Source organism: Astatotilapia calliptera, chromosome 13, assembly GCF_964374335.1.
Source record: "Astatotilapia calliptera chromosome 13, fAstCal68.1, whole genome shotgun sequence".
Classification (NCBI taxonomy): domain Eukaryota; kingdom Metazoa; phylum Chordata; class Actinopteri; order Cichliformes; family Cichlidae; genus Astatotilapia; species Astatotilapia calliptera.
This window is the reverse complement of record NC_137434.1, coordinates 18,320,833-18,341,957: the sequence shown is the minus strand read 5'-3', so window position 1 is coordinate 18,341,957 and position 21,125 is coordinate 18,320,833. Positions and strand designations below refer to the sequence as shown.

Genomic DNA, 21,125 nt, shown 5'->3' with positions numbered 1-21,125 from the left:
CTGGCCTTCTTGTGTGCATTTCATTTCTGGGGCATCTCTCCTCCAGTGTTCAGCTAGCTTCCTTTTAATAGGTCTTTAGACAGCTGATAGGCCACCTCTGCACACACCCGTGCCTCAGCAGGTGATCCCTATCAGCTAGCGCCCAGCCAGTCCACATTGTATTAAAACAATGTCAAATAACACACTAAAAACATGCAATACAAACAGAATAAAATCATGCAAATTAAACTACACACAAATAAACACTAAAATCCAAATAAAACCAATATAAAAGATAAATACAAATTTACATTTTTTGACATATGGTCTTCATTTTAGTTACTTGTAGACTGGGTGTGAAGTCAGGCATCTACAAGATATACAAGAGTTTATTTTTTTTGGTTTTGGTTTTTTCACCTATGTTGTACGCATAAATTCAGATCATGAAAATAGATGACATGGACAAAACTACTGGGCCAACAACAAATTACACTTACAGGAGCAGCACAGCCATGGAAAACCATGTCATGAAGCTCCAGAAGGCACAGTTTTTATGCTAAGGTTGATACCAGCGGTTCAGAGCTCTGCAGTGACCGGATCAGAAGAGCGATGGCAACGTTTATGCAGTATATGCTTCAGAACTCGGTGAACCTTTTCTATAGATTTACATGGTTTACCACTTCATAGCTGAAACGCTTTAGTTCCTAAAATGCTTCCACATTACAATAATACTACTTACAGCTGATTGTGGAATATCTACAACTATCTAAGAGTGTACAATCTAACAGTCTGTAATACTTCTTTATTACAAGAATGAAGAATGGTCTTGAAAAAAAAGAAATTATCTTGTTTACAAAACAGTTAAAAGGGTTAAGGTTAAAAGTTACTACATAACAAGTAAATGAAGGAAGATAACAGAGCAGCAAATACAAATACTCTAGTAATAAAAGATACAGAAAAAAGAGATACAACTCTTTAACATTAAAGTTTTAACATTAAAACATTTCAGCTAATGTGCTGTATGTAACTTCCGCGGCTTTTTTGTCACCCTGTTGGAGAACAGAAGCAAATGATAATTAGAGAGAAAAAGCAAAATATGACCAAATTCAAAGTGAAACATGTCATATCAGGACAACAAGTAAAATGTGTGTGTTTGGTTTCAGGTCATTTAATATTTACCCTTTCAGTACACTTCTGTACAACAACTGAACTGTAAATGATTTCCACATCACTTTCACCAAATGAACTCTGGAAGAGAAGAAATATAGAAATTGGATTATTTACAGTTCTGCTGTGCTTTAACAAAAAATAGATTAAACTCTACTTGTATTCTAAAGTGTAAATGTGTAGTTGTAGTATGTTAGGACAACCTCAGGTGATATTTCTTCTGCATTTACAAATCTGGTGTGTCAGGTATCAGTGTTATTGACAAAATAACAATATTTAAATGAAAGAGAAGGGGTAGAGGTTTGAATCTTCAGAAGCAAAATACAGCTTTGTGATTCATGATCTAATTTCTTCTGATAGCTGTTGTTGTATTTTGCAAGTTATAAAAAATACAAGAACAGTTTACCCTATGAGGATTCATTTTTCTCAGACATATCAGAAATGAATCTACAGTAGATTACATATCCAATGTACTCTCAGATGACCGGTATGTTCACTGAAAATTCTTAGATTTGAATTGCTTGATGCTGCTGTAGTTGGTTACCTTGGGTGAATGTTTTTTCTTGGGTCTGACTTCAGAGTATGTTACTTCATCTCCAGCCTGCATTGAAGTACAAAACACAGTTTGAACATCTGTCAAACTGTAATTATGAAACCGTTTTACTTTCTCTATTCTTTTAGTATCATGTACGATGCCCACATAGAAATAAATCAGTACAACTTACCATTGCTGTGGCGGATGATTCTGCTTTGTTCTGCTCTAATAAAACAAAATGACTGTTACTGATTCTTTGTAGCAATGCACAATAACTTAAATGTTGAACTATTTCTAAAGATTTGCAAATAAATTTGAAATGGATTTTAATCAAATTTCTAGTAGACTTACTGTGTCTAATTATAAACCAGATGAACAGCATCACAATTACAATCAAGCTCAACACACTCAGAGGGATGATGAGGATCTTTGGGTCAAATGAAGATCTACAACATGCAGTTTATAAACAGAATTTAAATGAATAAGTAATAATAGCATCTGTAAAAATGTTTGTAGAATCTTTCTTACACAAAACATTTTACCACTAAATACTGCATGGAAATATAAAGAAATGAAGAAAAAATTATCTGACCTGTGTTCTTTATTTTCTTCTACTGTAGAAATGTTCCATTGTTCCATTGTAGTAAATGTTCCACTTCCAGTAACAGTATGAATAGTACTACTGCCAGTAGCAGTTGTAGGGGTAGTGGCTACATTTCCAGAAAGAACATCATCAGTACAGTACTGTAATGATTATTATGCTAATACCTCTTACAGTCCTAACACTTAGAATATGTAGAATTGCTGAATTTTTTTTTTTACCTGAGGTAGTAGTACTAGTAATTGGCTTCTCAGTAACAGTTAAATATACTGGTATCTGAATGTCCCCTCCAGCACACAAATACCAGCCACTGTCCTCTGACTGTAGTCCACTCATTGTCACTGTGAAAACATTTGGATCTCTCATATAAGCGGTCACTGTTGTTCCATCTATGGATCCAAATGATCCTGTCACACAGTTCCTGTCTAGTCTGCACCACTTCATTGCTCCAGAGTTACTGTGGTGACATCTGATGGTTATGCTTTCTCCAGTATATCCTGTAATCCTCTGATGATCGACGTAGACACTGGGGGTACCTTGCCGATAAAACAAATATCTAATGAATTAATTAAAAATAAGAGCACATTCAGTCTTTCTGAAAAACTTACATTTTTCTGAAGGAAATGATAAACTATTTGAAATGTGCATGAAAATAGGCACTTACCACTGATAACTAACAATCGAAAATACTGTCCATAATCCTTTCCATTATCAATCTCCACCACACACCAGTAGTCAGTGTTTTTATCTGTCAGTTCGTTTATAGTAACGGTGAAAATTTTCTGTATTTTGTCATCAGAGATTAAATATTTTCCTGAAGGGTCTGCTGTGTTTGTTTTTACTGCATAGCTGCAGGATCTCCATGTATGTCCTTCACACAAGTACTTCACATGGTCTATATATTGTGACTCATAGAGACATGGGATGGAGATAGATTTTCCAGCTTCCACTGATACTTTACTGACTGTAGTTATGCTGTGAACTCCTGCAACAAGAACAAATAAATAAATATAAACAAATTAATAATCTTCATGTTTATGTTTAATTAAAACATTCTTCTTTCACTTGTCTCTTGTACATTTGGACACTTAGAGTATTGTTAAGTACAAAAGTGAATAACACAAAATGTCTTTAATGTAATAATCTGCTGAGATTAGTCATTGAAACATGAGGTATTTAAATGATTGCTGTGACCAACCTTTGAGCACACTGAAGAGGAGAAGAACGATGAGATGAGCAGCCATGCCTGTGAGTGAGTAGAATTAAAACACATGAACCACAGTCAAGTCTGGATCTATTTTTGAATTCGTATTTTTGAAACGTGCAAATGCAACACTTCAAACTGCCTTCCTCCTAGTTCCTCTACTATAAGCTGTATTTTTTTTCTGCTGTAGACAAGATATAAAAATTATCATCCACAATATTCAAAATCTTTATGAACTCATTTACTAATAAGAATATGCATTTTCATAATATAATAACACAGAATAACACTGAAAGTGCAGGAATTGGGAGTAATATAAAAACAAAAATGTTTAAAATGCGCTATGAGTTGTCACAAAATCTGAAAATAGAGGTTAGGATAATCCTTTGATGCTGATGCTTACAGCTTATTGGGGATAATGAGATTATTTTATTTATGTGATGTTATCACCTCTTCCTGACTGAGAAAATATAATTTACAGAAAGATTAAACAGTGTCAGCCTGATCTCACTTGCAACACAGAATGCAGCACTCAGCATTTAATCCCAGACATATTTACTTATTGAGTATAATATTTCACATTGTAATTTATTATTCTTTTAGTACCATGCTCACAAGGAAATAATTCGGTGCAATAAACAGAGTGCAGCCCTGTGGGTTCTTTTTTACTGTGACAGATCAAAATGTCCATGAAAATGGCCTCGAAATTATTGTAATAAATTTACCGGTACAATAATTATTTACCTTAAACAGGTAACACTGTGTTAAAATGTCAAAAAAAATACCAAACAACTAAATACACAAAATCTTTATTTAAAATCGATGTCATGAAAGTTACGTTCTCTTTCTTGGTTATGTTATATTTCTGGACATTTTGAACACACTGAGAGGCTGTTAATGACTGTTTTGCTGTGTTTTTGGCTTAAAAAAAACTAATAAAAAAAATGTTTACTTCTGTTAAAGCTGTAAAGGATTTTCCCTCCACTTTTAAGGCTGCCTTGCACCTGGAGAAAGCATGCCCTTTCAGTATTTACTTAAATTTGTATTAACATTTCAATTAAAAGCTACTTATTTTGATGAACTGGTGTTAATTGTATTTTTGTAAACTTTGAAGATTGCATTGAATGACTGGCCCAACAAAATGTCAACACCACCTTGTCCAACAAGAACTTTTAGGTTTAATCTAAAGATATGCTAAAATTTAAAGATTTACAGACCCAGAATTCATTTTTCAAAATTTCATAATTTGTAAAAACAGAGAAAAACAAAAAAACAAGAACTTCCTTCAAGTAACTAAAAATAAATCACAGTATAAACAATATGAACACAGAATAAAAACTCTGCAGATCTGGCTCTAAAGAACTTCCTGGATTGCCATGTGGGCTCCTAATGACTTCATCCTGACTCATTTGAGTGTCTCTATCTCTCATGAGAGATACACATACTTTCCCAGTGCTCCCACCCCTTCTGGCCCACAAACATCTTTCTTTAATACTTTTTTTACATGATGTTTACTTTGTATTTTTCTTTTCTAGGCTGAAACAGACAGAATACCAGGACTCACAGATAATTGGTTACTAATATTTTTAGATTGATTTTTCACAAGGGGTCCACCTGAGACTGATTCAAGATTTGGAGTTAAATGTGCTGCTACCCTTTAGAATATTTCAATATAAAGTCGTGATCTGACCAGTGGAAAAACCAACATTGCCATCCAGCACATGCGGTGAAAATATGTACAAAGAACAAACACTTCAGTGTGTGAGAAACAGTGTTGATGAAGCATGTACCCTCTGTGTGGTTTGCTGAACTATAATAACCACAGAGCTATACCACATCCTCATCATCACATTTAGCAACTTAGCTCTGAGCAGAGGTGGAAAAAGTACAGACATTCTGTGCTTAAGTAGAAGTACAGATATTAGAGTTAAAAACATGAAGGTGATTTAATCAAAATGATGCGGACAGCATGTACAGTTATGCTTCAATCATAAAAGATATGAAAAGGGCAAATATTCAGCTTTCCATTCAAATTTATTACCTTTTTTGTTGCTTTTCCTTCCTAATTGTCATATTTATTTCTGTTCTCCATCAGGGTGAAAAAAAAGGTCATCTGAGTGCATTTAATCATCAATGAAATATTTCAATACTAAGCCTTTTTATCTGTCCCTAAGTTATTGGACTTACTGCTGCAATATTTTGTTTCCTGTCCTAGTGACTCTTTTCATCTCTTTTACAACAACAAAGCTTTATTCTTGCAAAGCAGGAAAGTTTATTGCACAATTTCTTTGTTACCATTTCCTTTCTTTAAGATCACGTGATTTCTGGTTTAAAAGAAATAAAGAATTATCAAAAGCATCGACACCAAAGGATAAGCCTGAACCCTATTTTCAGGATTTGTGAGAACTCATCCTGTTTAATAGATTTTTTTTTTTTACTGTTTTCGCTTCCTGCACTGTCAGTGCTATTATATATTATGAGAATGCATATTATTGTTTACTTGTAGCAATGTTGTGGATGGTAATTTTCATACTTAGTTTACAGCAAAAGACAGCAGAAAAAAAACACCTTATTGTATGACGAACTATCAGGAAGGCCGGTTTTAAGTGTTGCATTTGCATGTTGCTTAAATTCAAAAATAGAACCAGACTTGACTGTGGTTCAGGTGTTTTCATTCTACTCTCTCACAGGCATGGCTGCTCATCTCATCGTTCTTCTTCTTTTCAGTGTGCTCAAAGGTCGGTCACAGGAATCATTAAAATACTTCATGTTTTTCAAAGGTTAGTGTCAGTAGATGATAAAAATAATGGCTTTTAATAATTTTTAGTTTATTCTGTTTTGTACTTAACAACACTCTAAGCGTCTACATGTACAAGAGACAAATGAAGGAAGAATGTTTTAATTAAACGTAACCAATAAAATACTTTGTTCCTGTTGCAGGAGTTCACAGCATAACTACAGTCAGTAAAGTATCAGTGGAAGCTGGAAAATCTATCTCCATCCCATGTCTCTATGAGTCACAATATATAGACCATGTGAAGTACTTGTGTGAAGGACATATATGGAGCTCCTGCAGCTATGCAGTAAAAACAAACAAACCAGACCCTTCAGGAAAATATTCAATCTCTGATGACAAAAAAGAACAAATTTTTACTGTGACTATAAAAAATCTGACAAATCAAAATACTGATTACTGGTGTGTGGTGGAGATTAATAATGGACCGGACTGCGGACAGTATTTTCAACTATCAGTTACCAGTGGTAAGTGCACATCTCTATTAACATTTCAAATTCTTTACAATGTCGTTTTTTGGAAAAAAAAAACAAAAAAACAAAAAACATTTTTTAAGACTGAGTATGCACTTGTCATTCAAAGCTAATGAGAATCAACATGAAATCTTAATCACCTATATTCTTTTTATTCAGCACTGAAAAAAGTATTGGCATTTTGGGTTTTTTGCTTTCTTTAAACTGAATTTTACTTGAAGATACCCCCAGTCTCTACGTGGATCATCAGAAGATTACAGGATATATTGGAGAAAACATAACTATTAGATGTCACCCGAGTAACTCTGGAGAAATGAAGTGGTGCAGGCTGGGCAGGAACTGTGTGACAGGATCATCTGGATCCATAGATGGAACAACAGTGACCACTCATATGAGAGACCCAGATGTTTCCACAGTGACCATGACTGGACTAAGGTCAGAGGACAGTGGCTGGTATTGGTGTTCTGAAGGGGACATTCAGATACCAGTATATTTAAATGTTACTGAGAAACCGATTAAGAGTGAGTATTGCAAGTTATCAAAGATTTTACATGTAAATGAATTCAATACTTTTATAAATATTTGTACTTTAGGTTTGTAACTGTTACAGTACTCTTGTTATAATGTTCTACTATGTTCTACTTCTATATCTACTACTCATACTGTTGCCATAAGTGAAACAATTATCAAAATGGAACAATTCTACAGTACAAGAAAATAAAGAACACAGGTCAGATATTTTTTTATATTTATTTGCAGTATTTAGACGTAAAATATTTTAAGGGATTATGCATACAAATTTTTACGGACACTATTATTACTTGTTAAAGTAAACTAAATTATGTTCTCAACCTGTATGTTGCAGAGCTTCATATGACACAAAGATCCTCATCATCCCTCTGAGTGTGTTGGTCTTGATTTTAATTATGGTGTTGATCTGGTTTATACTGAGTCACAGTAAGTCTTAATGGAGCTTGATTTCAATCCACACTAAATTTTCTAATGAATATTAAGAACTGAATTAATAGTTAGGTTATTGAGCATTGTTACAGTGAGTCAGTAACGGCAATTTTGTTTTGCTAGAGAAGCGCAAAGTAGAATTATCAGCGACAGCAATGGTAAGTTATGCTGATTTATTTCTCTGTGTGCACGGTACATGATACTAAAAACATATTTATGGCAGATGTTTTAATTGTGTTATGTTCTTCAATGAAGACTGGAGAGGATGTAAGATACTCTGAAATTGGACTCAAAGAAAATAGTTCACCCAGGGTAAGTGCTATCAAGAAATCAAGTTTCCAATTTTCAGCAAAGATTTCATCTGAGTGCTTGCTACAGATCCAGACTATTTGATAATGAAAATCCTCATAGGGTAAACTGTTCTTGTGTGTGTGTGTGTGTGTGGGGGGGGGGGGGGGGGTTACAACTCACAAAATAAAACAACATCAGATGAAATGAGAGCATGAGTCACAAAGCTGTATTTTGCTTCTGGAGATTCAAACCTCTGTCCCTTCTTGTTCACTTAAATATTGGTATTTTATTAATTTTGGCACCCTGCGCTTGCTACAGGGCGCTCAGTGTGTCTAAATGCATTGTATTATGCTCATTTCATACAGGTGGACAAAGAAGTGATATACTCTGAAATTAAACCTAAGAAAAAAAGTTCAACCAAGGTAACCAACTGCAGTGCTATCAAGAAATGTTTACAATTTTCAGTGAACATATTGGCCATCTGAAAATATACAGTAGGTGTAGACTTCTTGATGCATGCTCAATCATCCAGGTAAGTAAATCTCCAAAAGTCGATTCTGTTCATGTGGATGTAGCGTTTTCAGTGGGAAAAACGTTTTGTCACTCATCCAAGTGACCTCTTCAGTCTCAGCTGACTGCAGGTTTCCCCAACCTTATAAACAGTACATTTGCATAATGACCGAAACTAGAAGGAACAATGGGCTGGGAGTTCAGTTCCTTGACCACTAATACAAATACTCATGACCATTGATCAACAACCACCGATCAAAGACCGCTGATCAATGGCCATGAGCACCATTCACATAGAGTTGGGGAATGGCTGCAATCACAGCATTGTAAGATGGCGAAAGATGTACTCTTAGGCCCCCTCCTCGATTCAGAAATGGTCTTTCCCTTTTCACGTAAATGTCTCCCATTACTGATGGAAATCTCACAGTCTAAGAAGGCTAACCTGCCACTTTTCATATCCTCTCTGGTGAATTTGATGTGTCAGTCCACCGAGTTAATGTGATCCCTGGAATGTGGTACGTACTGAGATTTAATTTTCACCCAGGTGTCATCCACATACCTGAACCAATGACTTGGTGGTGTAGGATAACAAAGCCCTCTTTTCCACTTCGTCCATGTACAAAATGGCCACGATGGGTGAAACTGGGGAGCCCATGGCACACCCATGTTTCGGACTGCAGAACTGACCCTTGTATGTGAAGTAGGTGGAATGAAGACACAGTTCCAAAAGCAAACACACTCGGTCGATGCTGAGGTTGGGGTCATCCTGTAATCTCTAACGAACTACCTCCAACGCTGACTGGGATGCAAGTGAAAAGAGATGTAACATCGTACGAGACCATGGTTTCATCTGCCATCATAGTGACATCTCTCACCTTCTCAACAAAAGCCAAGGTGTTCTGGATGTGGTGTTCAGAGCTGCCTACCAGCGGGGTGAGATTCAAAGCCACAAACTTAGAAATGTTATAGGTGACCGAGTTGATCATACAGACAATTGGTCTTAAAGGTGCACCCTGTTTATGTATCTTTGGTAAACCATACAGACTTGGTGTAGACTCCCCTGGGTACAGCCTGTGGTATGAGGTCATGTCGATAGCCTTGTCTTGTTCTAACTGCTTCAGACAGTCTATCAACCTCTTCCTGTAACCACTTCCTGGGTCTCGTTTCAGGGGCTCATAAGTATTTTCGTCACTGAGCAATGACACAATTTTCTCATGATAGTCTTTCTGGTTTCGCAAAACTGTGCACCTACCCTTGTCTGCCGGAAGGATGATAATGTTGTTGAGTGCCTTCCTCTCCTCCATGGTGATGTTGTCTGCTGGAGGCTTTGCATTCCTGAGAGAGGCCCAAACTTTCGTCTGTAGTTGCTCTGCTTCTACTTCTGCAATATTGTTGTTTCGACATTGCAGTCAGTTTAGACTGAAGAAGTCAAAGATGAGTGACGAAATGTTTCTCCCACTGAAAACGCTAGGTGCAGATGAATAGAAGCAACTTTTGGAGATAGGTTTAGTCTATTAGAGATTGATTACTAATATGTTACCTCATATAGTAAACTGTTCTTGTGTGTATTTTATAACTTGTAAAACACAGCAACAGCTACCAGAAGAAGACATAATTCATAAAGCTATATTTTCCTTCTGATAATTTAAACCTTTAACTCTTATAATGAATTTAAATATTTATATTTTTCAACAACACTGACACCTTGCAGTAGTACTAGAGTGCTTCAATATTGTAACACACTACGGTTGCAGATTTATATATAGGAATACTTTTTTCTTAAAGCTCAACAGAAGTGTAAAGTGCTCACTTTCTATTTCTGTTTCCCCCTAGAGTTTATTTGCTGAATGTGACGTGGAACTCACGTATAGTTCTGTTGTTAAGAAACAGCGCATTAAATGGGTAAATATTAAAAGACCTGAAGCCAACCACACACTAGATGTCACTTCCCTTTATCTCTTAATTTGTTCAATTATTTTGCTTGTTGTCCTAGTGTTTCATGATTTCTTTTTTAATTTCGTCACATTTTTCTTAGCTTTTTCCCTAATTGTCCCATTTGTTTCTGTTCTCAAACAGGATGAAGGAAATTATACAGAAGTTTCGGAGCATTAGAGCATATTAGCTAACAAGCGTTGAAATGTGCAAACATTAAAATCTTTTTGCAGTTTTTACTTTTTTATCTGTACCTATATTACTGAAGTATTGTCAGATAAATGCTGCAATGTGTCAGGTTGTGATGTAGTAGCTTTTTTCTTCTCCTTTTAACTGCTTTGTAACAAATTTTATTCTGCATAGCTGCAGATTTATTCAAAGAAGCATTGGCCAGTTTGCTTGTTCTTTTTCAAGATCATTGATGTGATTCTTAGTTTTGTAATAAAAAGGGATTGTAATCATCAGCATCAACATTTCTATTTGTCTGTTAGATATATTATGTATCATTATGTTTATGAATATATTGTTTGTGGTTTGTATCTATCGATCGATAGATAGATCAATAGATAGATGCCTGTGCACTGCCTGGATTGACTACAAGAAGGCCTATGACTCGATGCCCCACATCTGGATCCTGGAATGCCTAGAGATATACAAGAACAATAGGACTCTAAGAGCCTTCATCAGGAACTCAATTCACCATCAAGTGTGGGATCTACCAAGGAGATGCTCTGTCCCCACTTCTGTTCTGCATAGGCCTGAATGCCCCCAGTGAGATCATCACTGGCTATGGATACCGACTACGGAGTGGAGCAGTTGTTAGTCACCTCCTCTACATGGAGGACATCAAGCTGTATGCCAAGAGTGAACAAGACATCGATTCACTGATCCCCACCACCCAGATGTATAGCAATGACATCAGAATGTCATTCGGACTGGAGAAGTGTAGCTGGATGATAACAAAGAGAGGGCAAAGTATTCAGAACTAAGGGGATCGAACTACCAGAAGGCAACATTGCAGACATAGAGGACAGTTACAAGTGCCTGGGGATACCACAGGCAAATGGGAACCATGAAGAGGCAGCTAGGAAAGCTGCAACCACCAAGTAACTGCAGAGGGTCAGGCAAGTCCCGAAGAGTCAGCCGAACAGGCTATTAACACCTACGCTCTGCCCCTGATCAGGTACCCTGCTGGGATAATAAGCTGGCCAATAGAGGAGATGGAAGCCACTGACATTAAGACCAGGAAGCTCCTGACCATGCATTGGTCACCCCAATTCCAGCACCCTGAGGCTGTATGCTAAGTGGAAGGAAGGAGGCCAGGGAATGGTGAGTGTCAGTACCACAGTCCAGCATAAGACAACAAACATCCATGAATACATAAGGAAAATGGCTCCAACTGACTGCATGCTCAGTGAATACCTCAGGCAGCAGAAACCCAAGAAAGAGGAGGCAGCTTCATGGAAGGACAGGCCCCGGCACGGTACGTACCACTGGCAGATCAAGAAAGTGGGTGACATCCAGAAGTCCTACCAGTGGCTAGCCAAAGCTGGACTGAAAGACAGCACAGAGGCACTAATCATGGCAGAATAGGAGCAAGCTCTGAGCAAGAGATTCATAAAGGGTGAGGTCTTTCACAACAGGCAAGACCCCAGATGCGAGCTGTGTAAAGATGGCCCTCAGACAATTCAGCACATAACAGCAGGGTGCAAGATGCTAGCAGACAGGGCATACATGGAACGCCATAACTAAGTGGCCAGCATAGCAACATCTCAGTCTCGACAGTCTCGGTCGTTGTGCCCTTGGGCAAGATACTTCACCCGTTGCCTACTGGTGGTGGTCAGAGGGCCTGGTGGTGCCAGTGTCCGGCAGCCTCGCCTCTGTCAGTGCGCCCCAGGGCGGCTGGCTAAAATGTAGCTTGCCATCACCAGTGTGTGAATGTGTGTGTGAATGGGTGGATGACTAAACGCGCTTTGGGGTCCTCAGGGACTAAGCAAAGGGCTATACAAATACAGGCGATTTACCATCTGTGCCGAGTATAACATAGAAGTCCCGAGGTCAAAATGGGTCATTCAGTAGCAATACTGAATGACAGCAACACCAGGAAGAATGAACACAAGAAGCATGAGAAGTACCAAGGGCTCAGAGAAGAGCTCAAAAAGATGTGGAGGGTGAAGGTAACAGTGGTCCCAGTGGTAATCGGATCACCAGGTGCAGTGATTCCCAGGAAAGTGGCTCTAGCAGATCCCAGGAACAACATCAGAGATCTCTGTCTGGAAGAGCGCAGTCCTAGGAACAGTTAAGATATTGCGCAGGACCCTACACTCCCATTCCTCTGGTAGATGACCCGAGCTTGAAAGATAGACCGCCCACAGGGGCAAGAGGGTAATTTTTCTTCATATATATCTGAGCAGTTCCTATAGGCTTAATATTTATCTGGCCTTGTACTTTTGTCCATATTGTATATTTTCTTAATTTAATCCAAATAGTAACTTCTTGCTGTTATGTTTTAAGTAATTCAGTCCACATTGACTTTGCACCCAGTAAATTACAGCTAATTATGTCATTGAAGTAACTAATAATAAGACCATACCTATGAAGAACTAGTACCAAGGCACATATGAAGTGTTGCATTTTCTATTGCATGAATTAAAAATAGATCCAGACTCGATGCTGGTTTATGTGGTGTAAGTCTATTTACTCACAGGTATAGCTGCTCATCTTATTGTTTTTTTCTCTTCAGTGTATTCAAGGTCAGTCAAATGAGCTGTTTAAATACCTAATGTTCCACAAGCTAACACCAACAGATGATAATGAAGATAACAATAAAATCCAGTAATGTGAAGGAAGAATTTTTAAGTAAACATAACCATGAAAATACTTGTATTATTATATTTGTTCTTGTTCCAAGAGTTCACAGCATAACTACATTCAGTAAAGTTTCAATAACAGATGGAAAATGTGTCTTCATCCAATGTTTCTATGACTCCAAATATATATACTTGTACTTGTATAAAGTTCTTGTATGATGGATATTGTTGGTAATTTTGTCTAATCAGAAATGTAGTGCATTTATTACGTGTATGTAGTTGAGATCAATGGAAGGTCAGATGACATGAAGTATTGTTATATATGTGGCACCAGGTGTATCATAAGTATATTTCAGTATATTTTACATAGACTATTATTGTTGATGATTTTTTATTTTACTTTTTTTTTTTTTTTTACATTTGTTCAGAGTAAGAATGTTGTAGAGCTGAGACAGTTACACAAACCAGATTTTTATTTGATCTTATTTTATTTTTGCTCTAAGTTGTTTTCTTTAATTAATGTTTTTGTTGTTTTCTCTTTTTTGTTTTTTTCTATGATTATATTATGATTATGGATTTACCTGTTTTGGTGCAAGACTAACGGTAGGATTTATAGAGAGTTGTCCATCTCTAGAAAGAATGCACCCTCTCCCTTTAATGAAACTATTGGCTGTTACTGGTAATAGGCTGCTACTAGTCCTACTGCTGGTGTGAAAGAAGGATGCAATAAGGCTCCATCTTGTGGTGGGTTTGATATGTAGTTAGACATTTAATTTGAGAGAACTGAGTGACATTACTAATTATGATTGAGTGGATCTGCTGTATGATTGAGTTACTGAGGGGGGTGGGCTGAAGAATGGCTGCTCACAAGGGGAGACCCAAATATGATATCTACATGAAGGAATGTTCATTTATTTAACATTTCTCCATGAGCATGGTACATGTTACCAGCTAATGTCACATATGCTACTAAAACCATCACTAACTACTGCAAGTGATTATAAATTCTACATTAATTCCAAATATCAGTAAATTTTAATACCTGAAGACAGAGAAGATACTTTATTGTCACAAGAGGTCACCACAGCAGTTGGCACCACATGTTTGATTTAACAGAAATTCATGTTGGATTTCTTTTCTGACATAATCTCAATGAAGATTTGTGTTTTTAGATGGAACTGAATCAGCAACCTTTCACTTGCCACATGAACATACTGTAATATGGACCCACTCTTAGAGAGAGAGAGATTAGAATACATTCGATTACTATACTAATTACTGCCTTTTTTAAATTGCAGATACTACTCATACTATATGGGAGACAGCATATTTAAAAAAGGGGCAACCCAGCTCGGATATCTTTTGTATTTTTCTGCATTATTTCTTTGCATTATTCCAGTTCCCTGTCCATTACTCTGTGGACAGGTAACTGTTCTTCTAATGAAGTGTCTCGTAAATGTTTTACTAATGTAAAGAGACTACATTAGAAAAAAGAGGTTTTGTCTGAATTCAGATATGGAGGTAGAGAGGTTAGAATAATAAACAAAAATACAATGAACCCAATACATATAACAAACTGTATGAACAGTAACAGCAACAAGATCTCTAAAGTAACCAGTACAAAATACAAAGTACCAGAATGACAACCGAACCTATAGGAAATCAAAAAATTTATATAATATAAATAAAATATAAAATATGATATAAAGAATCATGGTTGAACAACACCACAAATAAACCAGAATAAAGACTTATAATGTAGATATCTAGGACAAATGTCAGGGTCTATGACAACTACACTGACAAACACAAAAGTGATTTGTTATATGACAGAAGATTTAAAAACCAAAAAAACTTCACTGTGACAGTTAAAAACATGACATCTCACATGTCATTACTGGTGTTTTGTGGAGTTTCAGGTACATGAACACCAGACATGGAAGACAGGCTTCGTCTGTCTGTCACCAGAGGTAAGACTTGACATTTCAAATAATCAACTTTCATAGACAACATTTATACATGTTATAGTAAAAACATTTAACAAGTGTTGAGGGAGTTAAAAAGGAATCATATATGAATAATAACACAAAAAAGTTCTACTTTTTTTCATTAAGGTTCATCCAGTTTCTATGTGGATCACAAGAATATTACAGGGTTATTACTATTATTATAGGGCTGCATAATAATATTCAATATTTAGTATTTACTGTTATATTCACATAGATTATCATGATGATGTTGTTTATTATATTGCTCTCTTTTTTTGTTTTCTCTTTTTGTTTCTCAACAGGTCATCCAGGTGATTGATATATGTATGTTTTGTCTGTTTGTTTTGTTGGTTTTTTGTTTTTTGCCCTTTATCACTGTTCCTCTTCCCCGCTGTTTTTCTTTCCCTACCTCGTTCTTTCTCCCTTTACTTTCCCCCAGTCATGTCTGTCCCATGTGTAGTAAGTGAAAATAAAATAAACAATAAAAACAAAGGTAAATCAAATAGACCAATACTATTTGGTAAAGTAAATCCGATGGGCATCTTTCTTTGCCTTTAGCCAATAATTCTGATGGTAAAAGAACTAAACGGGACAGGCAAAAAAAAAAAGAAGAATATTAAGGGGTTTAATGGAGAAAAATCACCATCAAGTTTTACAGTACACAAACTGGAAAAATAAAGTGGTGCAAGTCTGGCAGCAAATGTGTAGCACAGTTGTCTGGATCAATAGACGAAACAAGTGTGAGCATTAATGAAAGTGACCTCCAGCTGCCAGTGCATTTAACTGTTAATAGTACGCTTACAACCAATTAAGAACAACTGTAAATTTAAAATATGTGATCATGAATATTTCTCATGCACAGTTAATGTTTTGTTATAAAATTAGAACTTGTTATTGTTGCCATTCTCTGCAAATCCTTTGTAGAAAACTCACTCATTCCTGAGTCACTGAATCGCACTGTTTGTTTATTATTTCTTTCTTTATACAGATGAAACACTTACCGGAAATCAGGATGAAAAACCAAGGTCTGAAGGACTGTACTACATATACAACTATGTTTATTTTATGGCTTATAAGGAATCTTTATGCATCATGTAAAAACCTTTGTCGTGGTTTTGAGTTTTTGGGGACTTTTTTTCTATTTTAATTGGTTTGATTGTCCTTGTATTTTGGTTTCATATTCTAGAGTGTCTATATTTGGTCTTTTGTTCCTGGTTTCAGTTTGGTTTACAATATTCCTTTAATCTCTGTGTTTCCATATTTGGCTTAATCTTGTTTCTATTTTTGCTTAGCTTTCTGTCTCTGTGTCAAGTTTGAGTTTCTGTTCCCATTTTGCGTCACTATTTATACTCTGTATCTAGTTTAGCTTTGCATGTTTTTGGTGATTAGTCTCAGCTGTGTTCCCACCTGTTTCCCATCCCCTCCTTATCCTGTGTTTGTATTTACTGTCTCATTTTCCCTCTGATCTTCATTGTGTCATCTTTCATGGCCGTGTCCTTCCTGTTCAGAATCAGAAAGGGTTTTATTGCCAAATGTTGAGCAGGTTTACAACATTAGGAAATTGCTGTGGTGCTTAGTGCAAAACATACTGTAAGACAACACTTAAATAAACATAAAAATAAGAATTAAAAGTGCTAAGCAGATTAATATATACATGTGTGCAGGTGATGATCGGTGCAAAAATGGAACAGATGCAGAGAACACAGTATAGGGTCATGTGTTTGTGGTGGGAACAGTTATGTGGTTATTGTTCATGAGTCCAACAGCAGAGGGAAAGAAACTGTTCTTATGGCGAGAAGTTGTGGTGCGAATGGACCAGAGCCTCCTGCCTGAGGGGAGAAGGTCAAACAGACTGTGTCCAGGGTGAGAAGGGTCAGCTGTGATCCGAGCTGCATGCCCAGTGTCCTGGAGGTGTACTCTGCAGGACCTGTACTGCAGAGATGGGAGTCTGCAGCCAATCACCTTCTCAGCAGAGTGCACAAAACGCTGCAGTCTCTGTTTGTCCCTGACGATGGCTCCAGCATACCACACGGTCATGGAAAAGGTGAGGATGGACTTGATGATTGCAGTGTAGAATTGCATCATCGTCCGTGTTGGCAGGTTGAATTTCTTCAGCTGCCTCAGGAAGTACATCTTGGTGATGGTGGGCTCCCACTTGAGTTCCTGGGTGATGGTGGCCCAGGAAGCGGAATGAGTCCACAGTGGTGATGAGGGTGTCAGTCAGGATGATGGGGGGAAGTGGGGCTGTGTGCTTCCTGAAGTCCACAGTAATCTCCACTGTCTTCTGGGCGTTCAGCACCAGGTTGTTGTGGCTGCACCAGGACACCCGACATTCAACCTCCCTCCTGTAGGCAGACTCATCCCCGTCTGAGATGAGTCCGATAACGGTGGTGTCATCTGCAAACTTAATTAGCTTGACAGTCTGGTGGGTGGAGGTGCAGCAGTTGGTGTACAAGGAGAAGAGCAGAGGAGAAAGAACACAGCCCTAGGGGGAGCCGGTGCTGATGGTCCGGTAGTCCAAGACATTCTTCCCCAGCCTCACATGCTGGTTCCTGTCTTTCAGGAAGTCAGTGATCCACCGGCAGATGGGATCAGGCACATTCATCTGGGAAAGCTTGCCTTGTAGATGGTCTGAAAGGATGGTGTTGAAGGCAGAAGCCCACAAACAGAATCTTGGCGTAGGTTCCAGGGAAGTCCAGATGCTACAGGGCTATGGTGGATGACTTGAAGCAGCCAGGTACATGACATGCCTTCAGTGAGGAGTTGAAAATGCCAGAAAACACTGGGGCCAGCTCATTTGCACAGAGAGTGGCAGTAGACACACCGTCTGGGCCAGGAGCTTACAGAGCATTCAGGCTTTTAAACTGCTTCCTCACATCTGCTTCATAAATATGAAGGGTTGTAGTGGGAGAAGGTGGTGTGAAATTCTCCTTGGTGTGGGGTGAGAAGGGGGGTGTTATGGGTGAAGTCTTTGACGATGGTGATGGCTTTCTTGTGGAGGGAGAGGGGGAAGTGGGGGTAATGAGTGTTCAGGGTGTCTCTATTGTTGGGGCTGATGGAGGTGTGAAGGCTGCTTGATTGCTCATCAACACGGCAGTAAAAGTCGTTGAGGGTGTTGGCCAAAAGCAAGTCATCAGTGGAGTGGGAGGTTTTAGGCTTGTAGTTGGTGATATTCCTAAAACTTTTCCACACAGAGGCCGAGTCATTGTCTGAGATCTGCTGCTGCATCTTCTCAGAGTGCTGATGTTTAGCACTGTCCACTTCTTTACTGAGCCTGTACTATAGCAGTCCCCGGCTCCACTTCTGAACACCTTGTGTTTCCCTAGAAGAGTTATAGATTCAAATTATTTTGTACCTGATCTGTTTTCTTTGTAATTTGTTGTAAAGCTGTTGTTGAGTTTTATAGCCCTTGTTGCTGAGTTGTGCATTTCGGTCCCAACTCCAGCCTGTTACAGTTCACCCTGATAGCTGGGTCTACTCTGTTGTGTATTTTAAGAAATTGTTGGTTTCCAAAAGTAAACTTACAACAATGTATGTCCTGTGACCCTGAATTAGATGTACAGACGGACAATAAAAACAAAGAGGAAACAAAACTGTAATGAATTTCATTTAGTTTGTTGTATTGTTTTATATTCCACTGTGTTTTCCTAGAGGCTATCATCATCCCTGTTATGACATGCTAATTCATTTTGCATTAAGCTTATTATTTTTTATCTATTTATTAGTGCTGTCAGCGTTAATCTCGTTATAATGACGTTAACGCCATAACCGCATTAATGTGGCAAATCTCCGTTAGTGAGTTAGCGCGGATCACCGTGTGCATGTGGCTGCAGATTAATGCTGACAGAACTACTATTTATTGATAGGAACCAGAATGCCATCTGATGAGCAAAATCAAGTTAAAAAATTTCAGAGAATATGTTGTACTTGTACTTTCATAAAATATAACGTCTGTGATTTAGATGATTTATCTTACTACATATGCTTAGAATTCAATACAAAAGAAGTTTAAACTCTGTTTTGATTTCCATTTCACCTCTCTCATGTTTTTTCTTTGCTTCCCAGAGGTCATTTGCAAACTGTGATGAGAATGTGACATACAGCTCTGTGGTTTTGTAATTCAAACACACACACACACAAGCTATGTTTAAAGAACTCCACATGGTTTCTCACACAGCGAAGTGTTGCTCCTTTTACACATTTTCACCACATGAACAGTACAACTCAATGGACAGCAATGTTGGTGTGTTTGCTGTTGGGAAAACTGGTGGGGGCACTGGGAAGCTACGGGCACTGATTTCTGGTGAGTCATTCATCCCCAGTAAGATTTCTGAGTCTACATGAATCAAACTATTGAAATAAAGTGTGTAGAGAAAGGATGGATTAAGGCGCCATTTTGTGTTGGGTTCTGTAATTGCCTGTTTAATGTAAGAGAAATAAGAACGATAATCACTAATTATGACTGAGTGGATTGATGTATCTGTTTCATGTTGTTTGTGGAAGTGGAAAAATGTGTTTATTCTCTATTTGAAGGGATGTTATTTCTCCAACTGTTGCTAACTCAGTATTGTAAATATTGCTTTATTATTTGAGTGCCAGATTATTCAACTTCCAGAAGACTTTGAACGCTTAACTATATGGGACTGATGCAGTTCTGAAGCCAGTACTAAAGGCAATAATATTATTTGTTAAGTTACATAATAATGAAGAGAAATCATGGAGAAATGAAAATCACTGCTGAAGCTGCAGATCTTGACCAGCATGAATGTTATATAGTTTTAGAATAATTGAATAATTCAACAATTAAAAATACAATATATGAAATATATATTGTACATGACAGAAAGTTCACACTACAAGGTCAAAACTGTTCAAGGGCTCTCTTGGCTCTTCCTATGCATCTGGAAGTGGCAATCTCCTCCAGAGAGGGCAGAGAGCATCTGATGATCTTCTGTGATGTGTGTATGACCCTCTGCAGTAAGTAATGACACTCTCGATTGTGGCACGGTAGAAGGACACAAGCAGCTTCTGGTTCAGTCTGTTTTTACTGAAGATTTGCAGGAAGTAAAGACACTGTATCATCTTCACTGCCATCACTCGTGTATTCTCCGACTGTGACGGATCATTTGAGATCATAATCAGAAGGAGGCCATCGTCTCTACCCAGTCTCCGTTTATGTAGAGAGGGGTATAATCCTCTGCAGTCTTACAGAAGTCTAAGATGACCTCCTTGGTTTTTGTGGTGTTTAGAAGCAGATTGTTAGCAGCACACCACTCTGTCAGCAGCCACAGCCCCTCTCTGTAACCAGCCTCTTCCCCCTTTGTGATGATGTGTAAGTTCAATAAGGAAGATCTTCAGTTACACATCTGTGTGCTTCCCAAGTACTGGCAGCTAATCTAAGCTTTAGATCATTTCCACTTTCCCATGTCATCAAGCTGGCTGTGACATCACTGGTCTAGTCCAATCATCTTTCGGCTGGCTTTCTTGAGGCCAGTCAGCCTTCACATATACTTCAAATGTCACTGCATATCTGTCATTCTTCCTTGCAGACACCATCATGCAACTAGTACTAGTATAAATACAGCATGAGGAACTAGCAGTAAACCACATAACTGGTTTGTGTGGTTTAAGTCTATTCACTCACAGGCATGGCTGCTCATCTCATCATGTTTCTCCTCTTCATTGTACTTAAAGGTCAGTCATAGAAATAATTTAATTGCCTCGTGTTTCAACAGCAAATGATAAAATTAATGAATAGTTTTTTTATTGGCACTTTCATACTTGCCAATGTTCAAATGTTAGTAGATGTATAATAGAGAAATCACATGAAGGAATAATATTTTAATTAAAGATAACCAGTTTAAGTAAATATAATCATTAA

At 37.7% G+C, this 21,125-nt stretch overlaps 1 protein-coding gene across 1 annotated transcript; it reads left to right on the top strand.

The window, feature by feature from the left end:
* The first annotated feature begins 6,610 nt into the window (after window positions 1-6,610).
* Window positions 6,611-10,913, top strand: LOC113035401 (uncharacterized). Its single transcript, XM_080288020.1, has 9 exons — window positions 6,611-6,747; window positions 6,975-7,274; window positions 7,462-7,483; window positions 7,619-7,710; window positions 7,837-7,871; window positions 7,969-8,025; window positions 8,370-8,426; window positions 10,348-10,416; window positions 10,591-10,913. The coding sequence occupies exons 2-9, from the start codon at window positions 7,067-7,069 to the stop codon at window positions 10,624-10,626; spliced, it is 576 nt and encodes a 191-aa protein (XP_080144146.1). The 5' UTR covers window positions 6,611-6,747; window positions 6,975-7,066; the 3' UTR covers window positions 10,627-10,913.
* The last annotated feature ends 10,212 nt before the right edge of the window (window positions 10,914-21,125 follow it).

Excerpts from the sequence above, each read along its gene's own strand:
- LOC113035401 (XM_080288020.1), top strand. The coding sequence starts at position 7,067 with ATGAAGTGGTGCAGGCTGGGCAGGAACTGTGTGACAGGATCATCTGGA. Across the intron at positions 7,711-7,836 it reads CTGGTTTATACTGAGTCACA|AGAAGCGCAAAGTAGAATTA; the intron begins GTAAGTCTTAAT and ends TTGTTTTGCTAG. Across the intron at positions 8,427-10,347 it reads AGAAAAAAAGTTCAACCAAG|AGTTTATTTGCTGAATGTGA; the intron begins GTAACCAACTGC and ends GTTTCCCCCTAG.